The following is a 22,606-nucleotide window of genomic DNA, read 5'->3' as shown; positions in this document are numbered from 1 at the left end:
ACATTAGCAGGCAGCTGGGTCGGAAGTGGAGCATCCGGGTCTCAAACTGGTATCCACATGGAATGCTGGTGTCCCTGGTGAAGGCTTAACCAGCTACGCCACAGTGCCAGCCCTATCTTTACCTTTTTCTTTTTTAAAGATTTATTTTATTTATTTGAAAGAGTCACAGAGAGAGGTAGAAACAGAGAGAGAGGTCTTCCATCTGCTGGTTCACTCCCTAGATGGCCACAACGGCCAGAGCTGGGCTGATCCAAAGCCAGGAGCCAGGAGCTTCTTTCGGGTCTCCCACGCAGGCACAGGGGCCCAAGGACTTGGGCCATCTTCTACTGCTTTTCCAGGCCATAGCAGAGAGCTAGATTGGAAGTGGAGCAGCAGGGACTCGAACCGGTGCTCATTTGGGGTGCTGGCATGCAGGTACTGCCTTTAACCCACTACGCCACAACACCAGTCCCCCCTTCACCCTTTGGTGTGTGACATCTGTTGGTGACTGCTCCTTCCAGGTGAATGGTCTTGGTGTCCTTGTGACAACTCCACTGGTGATGGGGCTCTCGATTCTGTCCAGGGTCTGCACGTCTCACCCACACCAGCACCACATTATTTTGATTACTACAGACTTTTAGTGAGTTTTGAAATCAGAAACCAGGAGTCCTCCAACTCTGCTCTTCCTTTTTGAGACTGCTTTGGCCATCTTGGGTCTCTTGAAATTCCGTATGAATATTTAGGATCAGTACTTCAATTTTTGGGAAAGAAGAAAATCCTGCTGGGATTCTGAGAGCACTGCGTGGAAGTCGCCCATCTTTTTGGGAACTCTGTCATCTCTCGCAGTGCTCAGTCTTCCAGTTCTCATCTTTCCATTTATTTAGGTCTTCTTTAATTTCTTAAAAAGCAGCTGATTTTTTATTAACACGTAATACCTGTACATTTTAGGGGTGCAGGGCAATATTTACACAAATATGCACAGCGGCCCCCATCCACCCAGGCGATCAGCCTTCCATGTCCTCGGCTGCTCTTTGTGCTTGGAGTCCACCAGCTCCCGCCTGTGAGTTCTTTGTGTGGAACGGAACACATTCTGGAGCCGCCCTCCTCGGCTATGGGCCCCCAGGACCATGACCTCTCTCTCGGCCTTGGTGCCTGTTCCCAACTTTATTTTCTCTAAGCAATGTTTCATAGTGTTCACCTTAAGTCTCCCTTCTTGTTGATTAAACTTATCCCCACATATTCTAGCCTGTTTGATGCTATTATAAATGGAATGGTTTTCTTAATTTCCTTTTCGGCTTGTTCATTACGAGTGTATAGAAACATAGCTAATTTTTTTTTGTATTTTGATTTTATATCCTGCAACTTTGCTGTCTTTGTTGATTAACTCTAATACTTGTGTGGGTGGATTCTTGATTTTTCTAGACAAAAGACGTCATCTGTAAGTACAGACAGTTCTACCTGTTGCTTTCTGAGTGGGATGCCTTTTCCTTCTGTTTCTGGCCTAACTGCCCCGGCCGGAGCTGTCAGTAGCAAGTTGAATAGAAGCTGCTGATATCTTGAACGGAAGTGGGCAAAGCACACATCCTTGTCTTGCTGTTGATCCTACAGGGAATGCCTGCGGGTCCTCACCACGCGCCTGGGAAGGCAGCAGAGGACGGCCTGAGTGCGTGGGCCCCTGCTGTGCAGCTTGGTGATCTGGATGGAGTTTCTGGTTCCTGGCTTCAATCTGGCCCAACCCTGGCTGTTAAGGCCATTTGGGAAGTGACCCAGTGGATGGAAAATCTCTATCTACATTTATCTGTCATCTCTCCCTCCGTCTGTCGCTCTTTCAAATAAAGACATCTTTTTAAGAACGGACCTGGAACAGACTTCCTGCGCACTGTCCATGCAGCAGGCGCCGCTCCCTTCCTCCTCCTCACCTGTCATCCGGGTCCTGGCCCCACTTCTGTTTCACTACTGAGGAGACTGAAGCTCAGAGACACACGGAACTGCCGGAAGTCCACAGCCAACATGAGCCTGGGTTTGAAACCACATCTGTCTGCCAGGGCAATGCCTGGGAGCCTCAAGCTGCAGTTCCTCCCTCCCTCCCTCCCTGACAGGTATAAGAGCAGAGCCCTGCCCCCACACCCCCCATAAGCCCCCGCGGCAGAGTAGCTCCTCCGTTTGCTTCCCCAGCAGAGTGGGAATGACCTTCCCCCTGGTGCCCAGGGCCTCTCATAATGGAGAGAGCTCAGAATAGCATGAGGAGACAAACCAGCAGGTGCATGGATGTCGGGGTAAAGCAGCCTGTGCCACGACGCATGGGAGCTTCCAAAGAGGCGAGTGGGGAGCCGGGACCAGGGAGTGCAGACGCCTGTCTGCCCAGGTGCCTTGCTGCACTTGCTTGGTTTCAGACTTCGGGAAACACACACTTTTAAGAGCCTGTCGTGCTCCCCAGTCAGCCCAGGCCCAGGCTGTGGAGAACCAGGCAAGGCTCAGCGAGTTGTCCCCACTCTGCCACCTGGGCAGCCCTTCCTAGCTCCCAGGGCCAGGGTACTTCCCAGCTCAGGCCTAGGGGGCCAGGGCTGCTGAGAAAATGGTGGAATCCCAGGGGTAGGGGACCTCCAGCTCTGAGATCCTGGCGAAGACTATCTCTGAGCCTCACTTGTCTTCTCTACAACGGGAATGGCCGTAATCCTCACCTCTGAGGGCCGCCGCTGTGAGCATTTCAAGAGCTAGCACTTGGGGGCCGGTGCTGTGACATAGAGGGTAAAGCCACAGCCTGCAGTGTCGGCATCCCATGTGGGCAGCGGTTTGAGTCCTGGCTGCTCCATTTCTGATCCAGCTCCCTGCTAATGTACCTGGGAAAGCAGAAGAGGACGGCCCAAGTCCTTGGGCCCCTGCACCTGCATGGGAGACTCAGAAGAAGCACCTGGCTCCTGGCTTCAGATCAGCACAGCTCCAAACCATTGCAGCCATCTGGGGAGTGAACCAGTGGATTGAAGACTCTCTGTGCCTCTGTTCTCCATAATGCTGCCTTTCAAATAAATAAATAAATCATAAAAAGCACTATCACTTGACAAGCAGATGGCCTGCCTGACACAGAAAGTTTCCAATACAGTTGCTTATAATGGTGCCACCCCTACCATTGCCACTAGCCCAGTCACTGGTAGAGAAGTTCACACCCAGTAGCTCACAGGTGGCTGGGATGATATGATAGTGCCCTCTGGTGGAAATTTTCTGTACTGCACCTGATAAGCACCAAACTGCAGAACATTAATCAAAATTCAATTCTATTTCTTACATTTTTTTCATTACTGCAGTGTACATGTTTTAAGAACACTGATAGGGGCCAGCGCTGTGGCGCAGTGGGTTAACACCCTGGCCTGAAATGCCGGCATCCCATGTGGGTGCCAGTTCGAAACCCAGCTGCTCTACTTCCAATCTAGCTCTCTGCTATGGCCTATGAAAGCAGTAGAAGATGGGACTTGGGCCCCTGCACTCGCGTGGGAGACCCAGAGGAAGCTCCTGGCTCCTGGCTTCGGGTCGGCGCAGTTCCAGTTGTTGCAGCCAATTGAGGAGTGAACCAGCGGACAGAAGACCTCTCTCTCTCTCTGTGTAACTCTTTCAAATAAATAAATAAATCTTTAAAAAAAAACACACTACAGAACATTTAAATCAGAAAATCTGGCATTGGTAGACTATTATAGTAGACTATTATATAATTCACATTGGCCCGTGCCCATTTTGCCAGTTGGGAGAACATTTGGTATCCTTATCACCAGTTGGTTCCCAGGCCAGGGTCACGCATGGCGCCTGGTTACCAGTTCTCTTTAGTTTCCTTTGGTCCTGAACCATATCTCAGCCTCTCTGTCTCTCTCACTACCTTGCCACTGCGAGAGCTCAGCTCAGCCGTTCTGCAAGATGTCCCTTGTCTGTGGCTTCCTCCAGGTCCCGCTAGAGCTGTGCTCCACCGGGACCGTAGCAGGTGTCGGGCAGCTGTCGCCCAGCACGGCCCCTCAGTGGGCACGTGAGACATCGATGTGTTCCGACCCTGAGCTTGTCAACGGTGACTGCCCCCATCTGCGAGCGCGAGGAAGCCAAGCTCCAGGGGCATGGGTGGCGCTGACGCACGCCCATGGTCACGTGAGCCTCAGGATGCGTTCGCCAGCCCCTGGGCCTCCTCAGGACAGCAGTGCTGGCTGCATGGCATCATCGCAGCCAGTCTGGCTGCCTGCGGTGCCCCTTTCTGCCTCTCCCGTTTCTCGGAGGACCAAGCCCCCTTTAAAAACTCCCCTCTCCATCTCCTCCCCTCCTGCTGGAGTACAGTTCGGCGTGATACAGGGACTTACATCCCCAGCGAAAACTACATCCTGAGTAGGGATTTCTTCCCACAACGGTCACACTGCACAGCTCAGTCCTGTAGAAACTTCCCTGGCAGAACTTGGAAGACTGACTAACCACATCAGCATATTCCAGGATGTGGGTCCCCTCTGCAGGGAGTGCTCCAGGATGTTGCTGACCCCTCGCAGGGCACAGGCGCCCTGAGGGATTCCTCGTTGTGGGGTGGGGAGGGTCTGGGGGCTGTGACTCACCCGCTACCAGAGCGCCAGGACTTGTAGGTCTCTGGGGCAGCCAGGCTGTGTTTTTTAGAGTCTCAAGGAATCTTAGGGTGCCAAGATGGGCGGGGAGGCGGGGAGGCCCTGGGCTGGTCAGAGTCCAAGCCCTCACACCCACCCCAACCACAGCAACCCTACCTGTACCTGCTTCTCAAGTGACTGCTTCAATAAGAACCACCGCTGGGGGCCGGCGCGGTGGCACAGGTTGATCCTCCACCTGCGGCGCCGGCGTCCTATGGGTGCCAGTTTGAGTCCTTGCTGCTCGTTTTCCATCCAGCTCTCTGCTATGGCCTGGGAAAGCAGCAGAAGATGGCCCAGACACTTGGGCCCTTTCACTCGTGTGGGAGACCTGGAGGACGCTCCTGTCTTCTGGCTTCTGATCGGCTCAGCTCTGGCCATTGTGGCCATCTGGAGAGTGAGCCAGTGGATGGAGGATCTTTCTCTCTGTCTCTCCCTCTCACTGTAACTCTTATCTCCCAAATAAATAACTAAAATTTTAAAAACAAAAACAAAGAATCAGTGCTGTCTTAAAACTCAGAGGCTCCAAGCCGGCGCCGCGGCTCACTAGGCTAATCCTCCGCCTTGTGGCGCCGGCACACCGGGTTCTAGTCCCGGTTGCCCCTCTTCCAGGCCAGCTCTCTGCTGTGGCCAGGGAGTACAGTGGAGGATGGCCCAGGTGCTTGGGCCCTGCACCCCATGGGAGACCAGGAAAAGCACCTGGCTCCTGCCATCGGATCAGTGCGGTGCGCCGGCCGCGGCGCGCCGGCCGCGGTGGCCATTGGAGGGTGAACCAACGGCAAAGGAAGACCTTTCTCTCTCTCTCTCTCACTGTCCACTCTGCCTGTCAAAAAAAAAAAAAAAAAAAAAAAAAAAACAAACTCAGAGGCTCCGATGCAGCCTGACTCCCTGGCTGGCACAAGTGTGTGTCCCTCTGTCCTGTGCCCTCTGCTTCCGCACTCATGGTAGCCTCCACCACGGTCCCGGTAGTGATGGCCACAGGACCCTACTCTGCTCCCAGCTGATGAACCCCAGAGGCCTCAGCAGTGCTGACCCTCTGGGGCTGGCGTTCCACGCGCTCACACTGGCCCTGTGACCTTGCTCCCGGGGCTCGGGAACACCTGAGCCTCCCTGAGCACCAGCGAGCTTGTTCACACACACTGCTGATCCCTGTGCCCCCCGCTGCCAAGATCTGATTGAAGGGATGGGAGGGACCTGGGAACGTGCATTTTGAAGCTCCCCAAGGGGGTTCTAGGTAGCAGGTGGGAACATCTGCATTGCAAAGAGCTGGCCAGGCCTCCGCTTCACCAGGCTCCGGCCTCCGGAAAGCCAAGTCTACCTTCCCCAGTTCTCTTGGACACTGGGGCTCTCCACAAGCATCACGACTTGTAGGATCCAGGATATGGGCGGGGTCCTCACTGCGCTGGAGAGCTTGTTACACGCAGACGTCTGGGTCCCTCCCCACAGCTGCTGGAGTTGACACTGGGGGTTCACCTGAGGACCTGAATGTGAGACAGGTTCTCCAGGTGAAGCCACTGAGTGCAGCTCCCTGCACACACCTAATAGGGGAGCGAAAACGAGGGCCCCAAATACACGCGACTTGTCCCCAGTGACCACGCACAAGCAGGGAGAAACGGCGCTAGCCTGCAAGACCCCACAGTGCAGTGCCCACTCACTGCGCTTCCAGCTGAGCTGCGGCTCCGTCATGAGACACCTGGGCCAGGCCTCTGCTGTAGCTGCAAGGCTCCACCGTAGAACTCAGTGGAAGAGATCCAATTTGAGGAAGTCACCCAGGGTCTGCGTGTGTCTCTGTGTGCATGTGTCTATGCATGTATGACTGGGTGTGCATGTGTATCTGCATGTGTGCAGGTGCGTCTGTCTCTGCGTGTGTGCACATGTGGCTGTCTGTGCTTGTGTCTGTGTGCACACCTGCACATCTCTGTGCACATGGGTGTGTGCACGTGTGCACGTCAGGCATACTCTGGTTACTCATGCAAACATCTCTCTCCACTCTCCCCTGCAGGACTTGCAAAACAGCTCAAACGGGACCAGCGTGTACAAACAGAACCCCACTTTATTAGCAGTTAGTTCGCGATTGTACATTAATGGGGGAAGGTTCCCACTTTTAACACAACCCAAAACGGCTGCTTCAAGAGCCTTCATCGGGCGAGCTGGGTAGTGCCCATCTCTGCCCCCACCCCACCCCCACAAGGGAAGGAAACCTCTGCTCGGACCCCTAAGGTGCCCCCCACCCTTGCCAGGAAACGACATGAATTTCATGCATGAAGTACAAAAGGAGCCCTCTTGCTGATAACAAAACTAGCACAGTCGTAAAAAGCCCTCTGCTCCCCGTGCTCCCCAGGGCCGGAGAGAAGAAGGGGCAGGAGGTGAGTGTCCTAGGGTAAACCACGGCCCGGGTCTTCCCAGGGCCTTGGCATCTCCCCACACGAAGCTCCTGTGATCCCTCAGGGGAGCAGACACCGTCCCAGGGGCACCCCGTGCAGAAGTGGCAAAGCCGGAGCCCAGCACTGCCCTGGGAACTGGGGGCGGTGAGTGCCGGTGGGGTCTGGAAGCCCGATCTGGACTTCAGTGAGCACACGACTGCTCTCCGCTCTGACGTGTCAAAGCTCCTGCTGCAGCCCCCGCCTACTCGTTCCATGGAGGAGGAAACCGAGGTGCTAGGAGGAAGGCATCTCCCCGCTGCTGCCTGCAGCCCGGTGTGTTGGCCCTCACGTTGGGCTCGGGGCAGGCGGTACCCTGGTGAGGCCCTTCCCTGCCTGCCAGGCACCCGGCTCTGCCTCAGGCTCACAGATCAGGCGCCCCCAACAAGTGAAAACCCCAGGACCATACAGAGATGCTGTGCGTGGTGCCTGCGGCCCGTGCCCTCAGCCTCTTCCGCCCAGGCCAGTGCCCTGCTGCCTCCTCCGGGGAGCCCCCTCCACCTCCCGAGCTCCATCCGGCCCCTCTGCTGCTTTGGCACGTGGTACAGGTGATGGCGGAGATGCAAACGGCAAAGACTCGTGTGGAACACTAAAAATAAAGGGAACAGAGGCGGCGGCTCCAGGACCCCAAGAGGAAACCCTCGGATACAGAACACAGCACTTCTAATGACAGCAGGCCTGGTGGCCTCAACAGCAGGGTCGTTCCCAAATCAAACGGGCAGAGGCAAGACTTTCTGGCATTTAGCTGGAGTTCAGAAGCACGGCCTCTGAACGTAACGCGTGCGCCTTGGTGGGGTCCCGACTCCAAGACTAGGTCTAGGTTACAGCAGGGAGTCCGGGCAACAGAGCCATGGCCGGGGGAAAGTCACCGCGGTCTCGGCCGTGCCAGCAGCCCTGACTTGGGGCTGCAGTCTGAGCATTTAGGGGTGAAGGATCACAGTGTGCGACCTCCAGTGACCTGGGTCAGCGAGCAAGAGCCCAGTGCGGCCAGCGCTGCTGACTTCAACTCGGAGCTGGGTGCAGGGTGCTGGAGGCAGACATCTGCGAAGACATCCCAGCCCCCAGCAGTGCCTCTGACAATGCCCGCCTCGGCGCTGCCCAGCGGAGGGTCGGCCTGGCCACTGTGCTCTGCGCCTCGCCCCAGCAGTACTGGCTGCTCACGCGCACACTCCATGAGGCGCGTTTGAACCTTCAGACTCATTCTCCATGCAACAAGAGGCTCACAGCCCGGAAGGTTCTAGAATCTGGAATGACGGGCAGCTGCAGGTGGCACCTCCCACCTGCACACACCTGAGGCTCAGGGAGGGGAGCGCAGAACGGATGGTGGAGTCGGCTGCACACTTTCTCTTTTTCTCTTTTATTATTTGGCCGAACGCTTAACAGTGAGTAAGTGGACGCTGGACACGGGCCCCACTGCCCCCACACCTCTCCAGGTTTCTCCTCTCGTAGGGAGGGCAGTGTGGGCTCCTGCCAGCTGAGAGCCCCTCCTCTCCTCCCACACCCACCGTGTCTGGGCCCGGCAGGCCTGCAGGAAAGATGTGTGGAAGGAAGGGTCGCACCAGCAGCCACACTCACAAAGACCAGAGCCCAGACAGCCTGCTTGGCGCTCTCCCGTGGTCTCACACCACCTGCTCCTGCCTGAGACCAGAGGCAGAGAGGAGCGGAGCTGTCTGCCCTACCAGGAGGCCCTGGGCCCACAACGAGAGAGCAGTGAGATCCTCCAGCCCCTGCCACTGGGCAGAGGCCCTGGGTTGGCACCGTGCAAGGCGGGGCAGGACCTCGCAGCCTCTGAGCAGACACAGCACCCCGGCCGGCCTCCAACAGCGCGCGCCTCGGCCCTGCTGGGCCCACGGCTTCGGGTGAGCAGCATGATGGCAACCGTGTTCTGTGCAGCAGGAAACCACACGCCACATCCCACCACCTCCTCCATGCCGCGGGGGAGAGCTTGACAGGAGGGAATGGGTTCAGAAGGAAGACAGAGCCAGGCCCTGCAGGCCAGGGAAGGGCTTCCCGAGGCGGGGTGCAAAAGCAGGCCTGGGAACAGGAAGGTTCAAAGGCACCCTGGCTGGGAAGGAGTGGTTTGTCCCCATATCCTAGAACGACCACGGCAGTGACTGAGGGAGGGGCAGGAACCTGACACACAGCAGGACCCCACGGCTGGGCCAGGGGCGGCGTGGCACGGCAGGAGCACTGCACTGAGACCTGGGAGTCCCGAGTTCAGTGCTAGGCCGTGCTGCCGACCAGCTCCGTGGCCCAAGACAGCAGGCTGCTCCCCTTCTCCGAACCGCCTCACACTTGTCCACGGAGCCCTCGGGGCCCAAGATGCTGGATCTGAACGAGACAGGGCTCTCGGGGAAGGCATGGGTGGGGGAATCCGTTCAAAGTTGAATTGGCAGTTGGAGGGGCTGGGGAGAGGGCTCCCAGCCTCAGTCACTTCACATTGTTAGAAGGGGGGCAGGAAGCAGCCCAGAGATCCCGCAGTCCGTGGGGGACCTGGAGGCCTGTTATGGGTGCCAATGAGCACCCCGGCTCCCAGGGCAGCTCCCGACCTAGCACCATGTGAGGGGGTGGGGCACCGGCCAGCCCTGGGCCAGGCAGTCCCACCCCAGCCCCGGCTCTCCCACCCCAGCCCCAGGCTGCTTCCTTTGGCCACAATTCCCCCAGGTTTCCTGGAGACAGCTGCTCCCCTTGGCACAGTGCGGGGGCAGCCCCAGGACGGCCGCGGCACCTGGGATAAGGAACAGAGGCTTCCCCGGGGCCACCTGCACACTGTCTCCTTGAGACCTCAGACACAGAAAGACACACACTCCGTTCCGCCTCAGCCTCCAGCACCGCAGGAGAGGCCTGTGAGACCGGGGCTTACGGCCACCTTGTATGACTGAATTAAAAACAAACCCAACCAAAAAAATATAATATATATATATATACACATTATATATATATATATGTATATATATAAAACACAGTGCGACCCCAGCACCCAGGGTATAAACTCTGGCACCAAGAAAAAAAAAAAAAAAAACAAAATATTAAAATACTTTAGCTTCTTAGTATTGAGGAAGTTAAGGGGGAGGGTCTCCGGGGGCCCTCGGCCGAGACCGGGCGGGTGTGGGGACAACGCATGGACACTGGGACTGCCCCAGTCTTTTACCACAGGAAACACCACGCATGTCAGATCCCAGGGTAAGGGGAGAGGGAGGTTTGAGGCCTGGGGCTCTGGGCACCCCCAGTGGCCCGGCAGTGCCCTAGGGCCCCCGGGGGCCACCGCAGGAACCGGAGAGGGAAGGTGAGATCTGAAAGTGTTGACCCGGACACAGGGCTGAGTCCTCGGCAGCAGGCCTCGTGCTGCCGCTGGGCAGCCAGCTGAGCTCCCTGGAGGGCCCGGCTCGACACACTCAGGGGAACGTCCAGTCTCGCTCCCTGGCTTGGCAAACGCCCCAGCGGGGCTCGTCTCCCGTGCCGTCTGCACGACAGAGAAGACATGGCAGCTATACTGAGGGCCGGCCTGCTGGGGAGAGGGGGCAGTCGGCAGAACACAGTGAGGGACAGGAGGGAGGGTCTCGCTGACTCCCTCCTACCAGGAAGTGGCCTCCCTAGAGAGGCCGTGAACGGAATGGACCTCTGGTGGCCAGGGAGGTCCGATGGGCCACGGGCCCAGCAGTGGTGGCCCGAGGCGCTCGCACACCTGCCTGGGCTCTCCTCCTGGCCCTCCGTGGGCCTTGTGGAGTATTGCTCGTGCGTGCTTGGCCGGCCCGGGCCCGGCTCCCCACTCTGCAGGTCCACGTGGCTCAGCATGCGGCGGGCGTCCCTGCCGTGGGCACGAAGGTGTGGTCTGAATGTGGCGGCCGCGGCTACCTGGTGTTTTGCAGGTCCTCCCGCAGCCAGGTGGGCAGTGTCTGGCCCATCTTGTACAGCAGCTTGGAGAGCTCGATGTTGTGGTCCCGGTAATAGTCCCTCAGGAAGGCTCGGGACTGCAAGAGCGAGGAGAGCTCAGAGGTGTGCCGACCCAAGGAGGGACCCTCTTCTGCAGGCACCACCCCGGGCCCCGCCCAGCACTCACAGCCCTCTTCTACATAGAACTTCCCTATGGCAAAGTCCCATGAAGTAGGAATGTCAAAGCATGGCCCACAAGGTCAGCAGCCTTGTGAGAGAGAGGGGAGAGAACTCACCACAACCAGAAGTCCGCAGGAAAAGGGACACCAAGCCAGCGTGCTTGTGCACCTCCTGTTTCTCCCACAAGAAGACGCTACCCTCCCAGTGCTCCAGAGCCGGCCCCTCCCAGCCCATGAGACACGCCCTTGTGCTCAGTTCCCGGCACCCGGCTACACCTCTCTCTGCAAGAAGCACTCTGGCATGCACTCTGCTCATTCTACACTGGAAGTTCCATTCACCCTCAAAACCCCACGGCGCTCAGCCCTCACTGGAAGCCAATACTGGCTTGCACCCACATCTTCTCCACTGACAACACCACCCACCACGTGCCAAGCCCACTTTACCAGAGGGTAAAGGAGAAAGCAGGCTCACCCCATACTCGCCCTCCACACGCACACACGGGGACCCGGCCCTCCCATCCAGCTGCCAAGGGCAACGTGCCCGCCACTTACATCCAAGTCCATCTCCGGGTATTTCCGCCCCTTGCTTTTGCCCAGACACTTGGTTTTTCCTCCTTCAAGCAGCTGGCACCAAAATCCTTTCTTTGGATCAAACCTGTGGAGGTGGGCAAGTCTGTGGGTGGGAGCTGGTGCAGCCGACTCTGTTCCCACTGTACAGCGGAATCCACAGATTCCAGAACCGCAGAGCCCAGGAGAGCAGTGAACCAACTCCCATCACACACTCTGGAGCCAGAGCCCACGGGGCTGATGCTTGCCCGCTGTCGACCCAGCTCTGCCCTGGGCTACCCTAACCTCCCCAGCCAAGGACAGCCCACGCGCCCCAAGGTGTCCTCCTGCTGTAGACTGGGCTGCCTCGGGCCGCTCAGTGATCCCCACTGCACACTTTCCCGTCCTTTGTAATGCCAGAACTTTCTGAGCATTCTCTAACGCTGTGACAACTTTTTTTCTTTTTAACTCATGAAACTGCCATCATCCTTCCCAGCTTCCAGTGACAATGGGGGCAGGGGGAGGGAGCGGATTGGAGTGGAGGTTCTTTTATTTTTAATAAGTTACATCCCTAGCAAGAAATGTACTAGGGGTCAGTGTTGTGGCATAGCAAGTAAAGCCACCACCTGTAGTGCCGGAATCGCATTTTGACGCCAGCCCAAGTCCCAGATGTTCCACTTCTGATCCAGCTCTCTGCTATGGCTTAGGAAAGCAGAAGAAGATAGCCCAAGTTCTTAGGCACCCACATGGGAGTCTCGGAAGAAGCTCCAGGCTCCTGGCTTCGGATTAGCCCAGCTTTGGCCGTGAAGGCCATCTGGGGAGTGAACCAGCGGATGAAAGACCTCTCTTTCTCTGTCTCTGTCTCTGCCTCTGTGTAACTCTGTCTTCCAAAAAACTATATAAATCCTAAAAAGGAAAAAAGAAGAAAGAAATAAAGAAAAAGAAAAAGGAACATGCTGTCTGGGGCCAGTGTTGTAGCACACCACGTTAGGCCACCACCAGCAACTCCAAGACCCCATATCAGAGTCTCAGCTTCTCCACTACCAATCCAGCTCCCTTCTAAAGGCCCCTGGGAAAGCAGAGGAAGATGACCCAAGTGTCTGAGCCCCTGCCACCCACATGGGAGACTGGGGTGAGGTTCCAGGCTCCTGGCTTCTGCCTGGTCCAGTCCCAGCCATTGTGACCATTTGGGGAATGAACCAGTAGATGGACAATCTCTTTCTCTCTCTGTGTCTCCCTCTTTATCACTCTGCCTTTTAAGATTCATTCTACTTATTTGAAAGACAGAGTTATAGAGAGAGGTAGAGACAGAGAGAGAGGTCTTCCATCTGCTGGTTCACTCCCCAGATGGCCGCAATGGCCAGAGCTCAACTGATCCAAAGCCAGGAAACAGGAGCTGCTTCTGGGTCTCCCATGCAGGCACAGGGGCCCAAGGACTTGGGCCATCTTCTACTGCTTTCCCAGGCCATAGCAGAGAGCTGGATCGGAAGAGGAGCAGCTGGGACCAGAACCAGCGCCATATGGGATGCTGGCGTTCAGGCCAGGGCTTTAACTCACTGTGCCACAGCACCGGCTCCAATCACGCTGCCTTTTAAAAAGGCAAATAAATGCTTCTCTTCCTTGGCGCTGCCTCCGGAGGTGGCTGCCTTCTCCTCGGCACCATGGCCGCCCTCAGACCCCTGGTGAAGCCCAAGATCGTCAAGAAGAGGACCAAGAAGTTCATCCGCCACCAGTCGGACCGCTACGTCAAGATTAAGCGTAACTGGCGGAAACCCAGAGGTATTGACAACAGGGTGCGGAGAAGATTCAAGGGCCAGATCTTGATGCCCAACATTGGCTACGGGTGCAACAAGAAGACCAAGCACATGCTGCCCAGCGGCTTCCGGAAGTTCCTGGTCCACAACGTCAAGGAGCTGGAGGTGCTGCTGATGTGCAACAAATCCTACTGTGCAGAGATTGCTCACAACGTCTCCTCCAAGAACCGCAAAGCCATTGTGGAGAGAGCGGCCCAGCTGGCCATCAGGGTCACCAACCCCAACGCCAGGCTGCGCAGTGAAGAAAATGAGTAGGCAGCTCGGGTGTGCATTTTATTTGTGTTTAAATAAAACCTTGAAAACCGGTCTCTTCCAAAAAAAAAAAAAAGGCAAATAAATGCGATCTTAAAAAATAGGAACGAATAAACCAACGATCCACAGCGCACTGAAATATGCCTGTCACTAGAGTTTGGCTTTTTGGAGTAAATTTCAAAAATGACAAAGCAAGGCCATCTTCCCCGGGTAACAGCACAGCATCAGAGATGAGCTCTGAGGCTGCTGTGGGAGGGGAGGCACACGGCAGCCCCTGGTCAGGAACCCGCGTCTGAGCACGAGACAGGAACACGGGGTCCACACGTGGCGGGGGAGGGACACGGCTTTCTGATCGGGTGGCAGGCTGGGCGATGATGAGGATGATGATGACAGTGACAATGAAACGACAGCAGCTACCGTTGCTGAGCGCTCAGTGCACGCTTCCAAGCAACTCAGTGACCCCCAGGGGGCAGCAGTGAGTGCCATGAGTCCCAGTGAGGGGGGAAAGGCGGAGGGACTTGTCCAAGATCACGTGGCTGACAGACGGATCGGAGATCCTGACCCAGGCCAATCCAAGGCCACAGCGCCCACTGCCCTTGCCGTGGCTCCTCCTGTACCTTCCACTTCCAAGATCACGAGGTCTTCCAAGAACAGAGCCAAGGAAGGGGACTAACGTGCCTCTCACCCAGCAGGGGGGTGCACTTATCCCCGAGCCCCTGCCGCACAGGCTGGCCATTTACTCCTGGGGGAGGGCTCCCAGGGCACCTGCACCAGTTCTGAGTGAGTGGGGATGAGCAGTCGTCAATAATAGGATTTGGGCCGGCGCCGCGGCTCACTAGGCTAATCCTCCGCCTAGCGGCGCCGGCACACCGGGTTCTAGTCCCGGTCGGGGTGCCGGATTCTGTCCCGGTTGCCCCTCTTCCAGGCCAGCCCTCTGCTGTGGCCCAGGAGTGCAGTGGAGGATGGCCCAGGTGCTTGGGCCCTGCACCCCATGGGAGACCAGGAAAAGCACCTGGCTCCTGGCTCCTGCCACCGGATCGGCACGGTGCGCCGGCCGCAGCGCGCCGGCCGCGGCAGCCATTGGAGTGTGAACCAACGGCAAAAGGAAGACCTTTCTCTCTGTCTCTCTCTCTCACTGTCCACTCTGCCTGTCCAAAATAAATAAATAAATAAATAAATAAAAATCCTAAATATTAAAAAAAAAATAGGATTTGAGGTTCCTTTTCCTGAATTAATATTTTAAGTCAAAATCTAATTCCAAGAAACCGTTTTAGGAACTTAGTGCTGGTCTAATGCTTGAGCTGAAACCTTGACTAGCGTGACGTAACACACACTGATATTCCTTCTGCCAAACCCCCACCGGGAAGAGTTGCGGACTTGACCCCCGCTCTCCCGTAGTCGTCCAAACTCGGACTCTGGCTCCTGGGCCCAGGGCCTGGCCAGGGAGCCTGCACCGTGGAGAGGCAGGGGCGACACTCACGCCAAGGTTTTGTGGTAGTCAATGGTGTTGGTCACCCCGAGGAACTTCTGCACCGTGTCCATCACCTTGGCAGGTTCTGTTCGCAGAAGTTTGCCATCCAAGACTAGGATCTGGAAGGGAGGAGAGGGAGAGGGTGACCTGGCTGTGTCCTCACTGTGGGGACAAGCAGGGCAGCAGCTGCGGTGGCAGGGACAGGCTTGGTGACCAGCGTGGACCCAGCACTCTCTCGGATCTGCTTCCTCCTCCACCCTTGAACGGCAGGTGTCCCTCAGCCTCAGACCTCTGGAGCCGGCTTCCCCTAACCGATGTCATCCTTTCCTAGAACTGGAGCCCACCCACGGAGCCCCCCATCTCCTCCCTCCTGGTTCTTGCCAAGCTCCAGGCCCCCACGTCACTCTCTCGCTCAAGTCCTTCCAGGGTGTTCCTCAAAGGCCTCCTGTAACCTAGCCTCTGCCACCCCCCCCAAGCCACGCTCGCCCCTCTGCCACACCCCCGCCCCCCCTAACAACTGCAGGCTCTCTGGGTCCCTGAGGGCTGCAGAGCCTGCTCTGATGGGGTGAGGCATGGTTGGGGGGCCTCCTGTGTCAAGCACTACAACCTCCCCACAGGCCCAGAAGCCTGGCTTTCCCTCCAGGGAGGGCATTCCCAGCCCTGGGACTGGGCACAGGGATGCCCATACAGCGTCTGCTCCCTCAGACTCGGGCCAGGCGGCTACCTGGTTGGCATGAAAGGCGCTGAGCCAGCGCTCGATGTGTACGGCGTACCAGCCGGGGACCAGACAGCGGTTCTGTAGGGTGCGGAGCTTCGAGGACGCGTCGGGGCCGGCAGTGATCACCTCGTGGAAGGTGTACTTCAGGGCCACGGCATCGTCGTGGGCTCGCTGGTGCTGTGGGCAAGACCCGGGGTGGCATGTCACATGGAGGCCGTCAGGGGACAGCAGCCCAGTGAGTGGCCAGAAGACCTGAGGCTCGAGCCGGGAGCCCCATGTTCGAGTCCCTGGCTCTGCCTCACTGCTGTTTGGTCCCAGCGAAGTCCCTGCCCTGGAGCCCTGGTTTTCCTCTCTTTGCAAGCTGGGAGCTGCACCAGGCCAGGGTGTGTAGATGCGGCCCCTCACACCTCATGTCTGTGAGTCCTGCCACCACCACAGAGCGCGTGCACATACCCGGGTCAGCGTCACGGGCTCGCCTTCCTTCCTCACTCAGACTTGTTTCAGAAGGAAACTAGATGCAGTGCTATCCCTTGAAGGCAGCTATTTATAGACATGATAAACCCGAGGCAGTGTTCCTCAGTGCCAGCCACGAACCAACGTGCACTCCAGCCTAGAGCCTTGCGCTGAAAACGGAGCTTAGCAATGTCGGAACAGCTGCAGGAGTCACTTGCGCCAAACCACACGTTTCTCCTTTGCAAGACTCTGAAGGATTGGGAAAGCAGCACCGTCAGGGGGAGAGGGCCAGCCTGAGTCTCCTATGACAGCGCTGTGGGCCATCAGCGTCCGCCGAATTCCCAAAGTTCAGTGCTCCAGGACCAGCCCACAGGGGACACCCTGTCACACCAGCCAACCCACAGCCCAGGGCAGCACAGAACGGGGCCTTGGATTGAGAAGACAGCCGTTCAAACCACTGCCTCGGGGCAGGTGCTGGGGCACGCTGGCTTAAGCCACTCCATACTGGAGTTCCTGGTTGGGATCCTGGCTACTCGGCTTCTCATCCAGTTTCCTGCTAATGTACACGCTAGCAGGTGGCAGATAGTGGCTCAAGTACTTGGGTTCCTGCCACCGATGTGGGAAACCTGGACTGAGTTTCTGGTTCCTGGCTTCAGCCTGGCCCAGCCCTGGCTACTGTGGCTATTTGGGGAGAGAACTACAAGATGGAAGATGTGTGTGTGTGTGTCCCTCTCTGCTGCTCTGCCTTTCAAATAAATAAACATAAGAAAAAAACCCCACCAAAATGCCACATAACAAAACTTAATGAAACCATCGGTGAGAAAGGGGGATGGACCCCCCCACACACACCCCTCTGCCCCCTAGCCAGCTGCTCTGAGGCTCCAGCGAGGTGGCACGTGTGGAGCCCTGCCACTATGTTGAACACAGGCTGGCTCAACCCATGGAGGTTCCCTCTACCCCTGCATTTATCACTCCCTGCCACGAGGCAGCCAGAGCAGAGAACCGGGACCTGGCACAGCAGAAAAGAAAAAAGGGCTACGAGTGTTTCTGGGGTTTTATTCCCCAAAAGACAACGCCCATAAGAAAGGCAGATCTCAGGGCCGGAGCTGTGGCGCAGTGGGTTAAAACCCTGGCCTGCAGTGCTGGCATCCCATATGGGCACCGGGTCGAGTCCCAGCTGCTCCACTTCAATCTAGCTCCCTGATAACATGCATGGGAAAGCAGTGGAAGATGGACCAAGTCCTTGGGCCCCTGCACCCACGTGGGAGACTTGGAAGAAGCTCCTGGCTCCTGGCTTTGGATTTGGCGCAGCTCCGGCTGATGTGGCCAGTTGGGGAGTGAACCAGCGGATGGAAGACCTCTCTCTCTGTCTCTACCTCTCTCTGTAACTCTGTCTTTCAAATAGATAAATAAATCTTTAAAAAAAAAAAAAAGGCAGAGCTCAGGGCATAAACAAAATTTCTAGAGAACAAGAGGAAGAGAGGGCGCCCCACTTGGCTCAGGGAGAGATGGGATGATCGGACAGAGAGCTGTGGGGCCAGCAGCAAAGACGGCCTGCACTTGCTTCCTGCCGGGGACCCCAGAGGGGGACTAGACACCACAGTCCCCAAAGGAACAGGGTGGCAAGATGCTCCCAAAGGTGACTCAAGAGGCTGACCTGGCCAGGAGAATGAACACTTCCCAGGAAAGCACAGGCTACACCCAGGTCTTCCCACCCCCAGAAGACAGCTGGTGCTGAGTTGATCAGGACAGCAGTCTCGTCCTCTGCCCGCCAGGGCCCCACCTGGGAATCACTGCATGTACTCAGCAGTGGCACAGCCCAGGAAGACTGGTGACAGGGAAGGGACTCCCCTCGCTCACAAGCTTTCCTACAGGCCCAGGGGACTGGCACTCAGGTCTGGGGAGTTGAGACAGTTCTTTTCTTAAACACTTCCCGCAGGGACTGGGATGCATGCCCTCTTTGCACCTCTGTGATGTGTCACAGGGCAGGGGCTGCCTGGCCTGAGTGAATGACAGGGCCTGGGCCTTGCCCTTCTCTGAGTTCCAGCTCCCCCTACCCCAGTGTCCAGTGAGGAAGCTACAGTCACTGTCCATCAGATCCAGGCTTCCTCCAGCCTGAGTCCACCTCCATTTCTTATTGGGGTCAGAATCAGAGGGAGGACCCCACAAGACACCAGACGAGTGGGCATCAATTTCTGACTGTCTCCTCCACCAGGCCAGCTGGCTCCACCTGCCAGCTCACAGCAGGTGCCTCGCTCAGGGCTGTACACGGAAGGTGCTTAGCAAGCAACTGTGGCAGACATGGCCTGCACCTTCCACTCAGGGACTTCCGCCCCACCCCGCTCACCTGGTACCAGGAATAGGCCCGGTCTGCCGGGTTGATGAGGATGGTCAGGATCTTGGCCTTGGGCAATAGGGCGGCCGCCCGCCGGGGCGCCACTTCGGAATCGAAGTAGTTGGCGCTCTTCTCAAAGTAGAAGTCGGAGGTGGTGTTGGAAGGGATGGGGAAGAACTCCATGTACCTGCAGGATACCCAGGCAAGACCATGAGGAAGGAATATGGGGGGGGGGGGGGCTAGCATGAGGAGGTGAGGGTCGCTGGCTGGGACTTCCTCTGAGAACAGGTGGGGCCTAAGGACTGCTGTTGGCATGGCCGCTTGGCAGCCTCTCTGCTCTGTTGCCTTCCCAGGGGAGCCGTGGGGCCAGGAGGACCTGGAGACCCTGCAGGTTGCAGGGCATGGGGATGGAGAATGGAATTCCCTCCTAAATGCCAGGATCTGCCCATAGGATGCTCCCACTGCTCAACTGACAAGGCGCTACCTCTCTTCGCCTCTAGGGGGCGAGCTTGGGCTCAAAGCAGAACCACCTCAGGACCACAGACCGCTGGCAGAGGGCAGTTTCCTTCCTGACCTTTGGTGGCTGTCACTTTGGACCAGGGGCAAGGGAGCAGCACTCACCTCCTACCACTCACCCTCTCCCCAGGCTGCCATGGGTGAGCACAGCTCTCAAGATTGATGTCTCAAAAAAACAAAAACAAAAACAACTCATGCCTCACCTACCACCTCTGGGTTCAGGGCCCCTGGGAAGAATAAATGATCACGCCAGGGGCCGGCGCTGTGAGGTAGTAGGTAAACTGCCACCTGCAGTGCCAACATCCCATATGGGGGCCGGTTCAAGTCCCGGCTGCTCCACTTCCAATCCAGCTCTCTGCTGTGGCCTGGGAAGGCAGTAGAAGATGGCCCAAGTCCTTGGGCCCCTGCACCCGCGTGGGAGACCCCGAAGAAGCTCCTGGCTTCAGATTGGCCCAGCTCCGGCAGTTGCGGCCATCTGGGAAGTAAACCAGTGGATGGAAAACCTCTCTCTTTCTCTCTCTGCTTCTACTTCTCTCTCTGTGTAACTTTGACTTTCAAGTAAATAAATAAAAACCTTAAAAAAAAAAAAAAAAAGATCGCTCCAGGCCTCCTAACAGCACCGACTGGTGCAAAATCAGAGCATGACTTGGGGTGGGTGGGAGGTAAAGCCCATCCTAATTAAAAGACGAGGGTTCGAGGGTTTCTCTAGGGTGGTCCTGAAGACTCCCCAACCAGAAACACCTGGGGTGCGTGCGACACCGGGATTCCACAGGGGCACCAGTTGGAGTCCTGGCTGCTCCATTTCTGATCTAGCTCCTGGCTGATGCTCCTATCTCCTGGCTTCCTGGCTCCAGCCTGGCACAGTGCTGGCCATCTAGGGAGTGAACCAATGGATGGAAGATCCCTGTCTCTTCCTCTCTCTGTCACTCTGCCTTTCAGACAAATCTATCAATCCTGAAGGCAGGCAGGCAAGCAACACCTGGGACCTGTTGGATTCTTGCATTCTACCTTACACCCACCTACAAAACCAGAATCCGGGCAATGCGGCCAAGCAGTCGTGTTCTCTCTCACCTTCCTGAACTTTCTCTGCCCACAATGCTTTGTAAAATCTAAACTGAGAAAGCTCTGAAAACAGATGCTTTGTGCAAATCCTGAGGTACTAACCTTCCTTCCTGGAAACACTCGCCTACTTGGTTACAGACATGTTAATGTACTTGCTAATAGGGTGCTGCCCAGGCCCTGCCGAAGATATTGCGTAAGCAGACAGCTTTGCACACATTACCTTTCTACAATCTGATCAATGCTGACTTCCAAGAATACACGTGGCCACAGTGGGTTTTAGATAAGAGATAGCAGACATAGATACATGGACAGGTACACAAAGCCAGACAGACAGACGAACACAGAAGTGACAGATAAGATACCAGCCAGGTACTCTGTTGACAGTAACATAGCAACAGTAATACACATACAAGATTTAAAAAGGCAAGTGGGGGAGAAGATGCAAATTGAAAACTGGGAGAGAAAAAGCCATTTCACTCTCCCTCAACACAGCCTCTGCATACAGGTCCAGGTGGGAAGCAGGTGACATCCTGCAGGCCACGGAGTTGCCTCTGAGGGGGCCCAGAACACCTTCTGCTCCACGTCAGCCAGCTCCTCCGGCAGAACATCCAGGGCTTGGCCCCTGCCCTGTCCCCAGCAGACCTTGGGAACTTGGACGTGCCCCCTCCCCACCCAACCAGGACTCAGCCTGCTTCTGTGCAAGCAAGGGAGGGGCTGGCCATGGGTGGATGACGCATAGAGCCTCATTGGCGTCCTGTCTGTGAGGCTCTCACACGACTCCAGGGTCACCATGCCGTGTCCCTGTTTACAGGAACTTCAGCTGCGTGTGAGCAGGCGCCAGCTGCTTCCTGCTGTGGCCACGGCAGAGCTCCCCAGAGGCCCCGCGACGGCCTTGGCGTGCTGCGGGACAGATGCGCCCACTCACCAGTCGATGCCTTTATGATAGTTGTGGCCGTTAAAAAACTGGATCTCCTCAAAGGTCTCCGAGCTCGGGTAGTTGCTGCTGAGGTCGGGGTGCATGCCCAGGAACAGGTAGAGGGCCGTGGTGCCTGCGGGCAGCGGGGCAGCTGAGAGCCAGGGCCCAGCCCCCCACAAGATGGAGTCTGAGTTCTGACCCTGGTTCTCCCTTACCCACTGGGAGGTCCTGGGCAAATCCCTTCCCTTCTTTGGGCCTTAGTTTGCTCATCTGTACAATGAAGAAATTATACTAAATTCAGGATGGCCAATCTATGGCATGTGTGTGGACATTCCAACTGCTGTGCCCCTTGCAGACATCGCTAATCCATCAAAGCATTCTTCATGCTCAACAAGGATGTGGTCTCAGAATCCTTCTCACCACAGTACTCCAGTGGCACATCCAATTGCCTGCTGTCTACCCAGAAGCCCAGATCAGGGTGCTCTCTGCTGCCGTCACCAGCTCTGGACTTTCCTCTCTGGCCCTGGGAGGAGCTCAGGTTCTCCAGTTCTGAGGCTGTAAAATTCTTGAAGGGCCAAGGAATCCAGCTCCTGGGTACGGTCTCCGGGTCACCTCCTGCTATGCCCCTTCCCTTTCCTCTCCTGGAGAACTGGCTCACTCGTGCCCTGTGGTGTGCATCTGTTGTTATATGCTGCAGTGAGAAGGCCCCAAGAGAAAGGGCTGCAGCATGGTGACTAGGAATATAAGCTCGGGGCCAGTGCTGTGGCACAGTGGGTTAAAGCCCCAGCATGCAGCGTCGGCATCCCATATGGGCACCGGTTCGAGTCCTGGCTGCTCCATTTCCTATCCAGCTCCCTGCAAATGCACCTGGGAATGCAGCAGAGGATGGCCCAAGTCCTTGGGCCCCTGCACCCGTGTGTGAGCCCCGGAAGAAGCTCCTGGCTCCCAGTTTCAGATAGGAGCCAAGCCCTTTGGGGAATGAACCAGCAGATGGAGGACCTCTCTCCCTGTCTCTCTTTCTTTCAAATAAATAAAATAAATCTAAAAAAAAAAAAAAAAGAGCATAACCTGCAGAGGTCTCGGACTCCAGAGCCCATGATCTGGAAGTGCTTTTCCTGAGTGTGTTCTCTGACCCCTGAGTTTCTTCTCTGTGAAACAGGAACACCCGTCTGTACCTTACAGGGTCATGTGGGTGGCCAATGATCAGCACCACTGGCAGACATGACTAATTGATCACCATCCTCTTTGCACAAAAACAATTCTGCCTGGCTCAAACTTGCAGAGAAACTGATCTGGGCTTCCTTCCCTGCTTAGATCCAGAGACTCCTGAGAGGCTACTGGGAGAGCTTTGTGAGGCTGCAATCAGAACAAACAGGGAAAGTCCACGGCCCATCCTTCACGCCTCCCCGCCCCCATACACACAGGCAATTTGTGTTCCCCCAACCTCACTCCTGCT

At 56.6% G+C, this 22,606-nt stretch overlaps 2 protein-coding genes across 7 annotated transcripts in view; one reads left to right on the top strand and one right to left on the bottom strand.

Moving 5' to 3' along the window:
* Positions 1 to 8,356: 8,356 nt before the first annotated feature.
* Positions 8,357 to 22,606, bottom strand: part of NDST1 (N-deacetylase and N-sulfotransferase 1) — a 90,656-nt gene continuing 76,406 nt past the window's right edge. For 4 of the 6 annotated variants that reach the window (XM_089336083.1, XM_051843524.3, XM_089336081.1 and 1 more), the window contains 6 exons: positions 21,160 to 21,283; positions 18,669 to 18,843; positions 15,875 to 16,045; positions 15,160 to 15,269; positions 11,620 to 11,722; positions 8,357 to 10,986 (listed from right to left, as the gene is read on the bottom strand). In XM_089336083.1, coding sequence (XP_089192209.1) covers positions 10,867 to 10,986; positions 11,620 to 11,722; positions 15,160 to 15,269; positions 15,875 to 16,045; positions 18,669 to 18,843; positions 21,160 to 21,283 — 803 coding nt within the window. In that variant the 3' untranslated portion in view covers positions 8,357 to 10,866. Of the gene's footprint in view, positions 10,987 to 11,619; positions 11,723 to 15,159; positions 15,270 to 15,874; positions 16,046 to 18,668; positions 18,844 to 21,159; positions 21,284 to 22,606 lie in introns of those variants that run through there. The other 2 variants (XM_089336084.1, XR_016236362.1) reach the window with 2 other exon arrangements.
* On the top strand, positions 13,228 to 13,721 carry LOC138850189 (large ribosomal subunit protein eL32). Its single transcript, XM_070076320.2, has one exon. The coding sequence runs from the start codon at positions 13,275 to 13,277 to the stop codon at positions 13,680 to 13,682; it is 408 nt and encodes a 135-aa protein (XP_069932421.1). The 5' UTR covers positions 13,228 to 13,274; the 3' UTR covers positions 13,683 to 13,721.

Source organism: Oryctolagus cuniculus, chromosome 6 (genome assembly GCF_051225735.1).
Source record: "Oryctolagus cuniculus isolate XC-2025 breed Fujian yellow rabbit chromosome 6, ASM5122573v1, whole genome shotgun sequence".
Lineage (NCBI taxonomy): Eukaryota > Metazoa > Chordata > Mammalia > Lagomorpha > Leporidae > Oryctolagus > Oryctolagus cuniculus.
Note: the sequence above shows the minus strand (reverse complement) of the source record. Positions and strands in the feature narration are given on the sequence as shown.

What these genes read in the sequence shown, in the direction of transcription:
- LOC138850189 (XM_070076320.2), top strand. Translation starts at nt 13,275, where the DNA reads ATGGCCGCCCTCAGACCCCTGGTGAAGCCCAAGATCGTCAAGAAGAGG.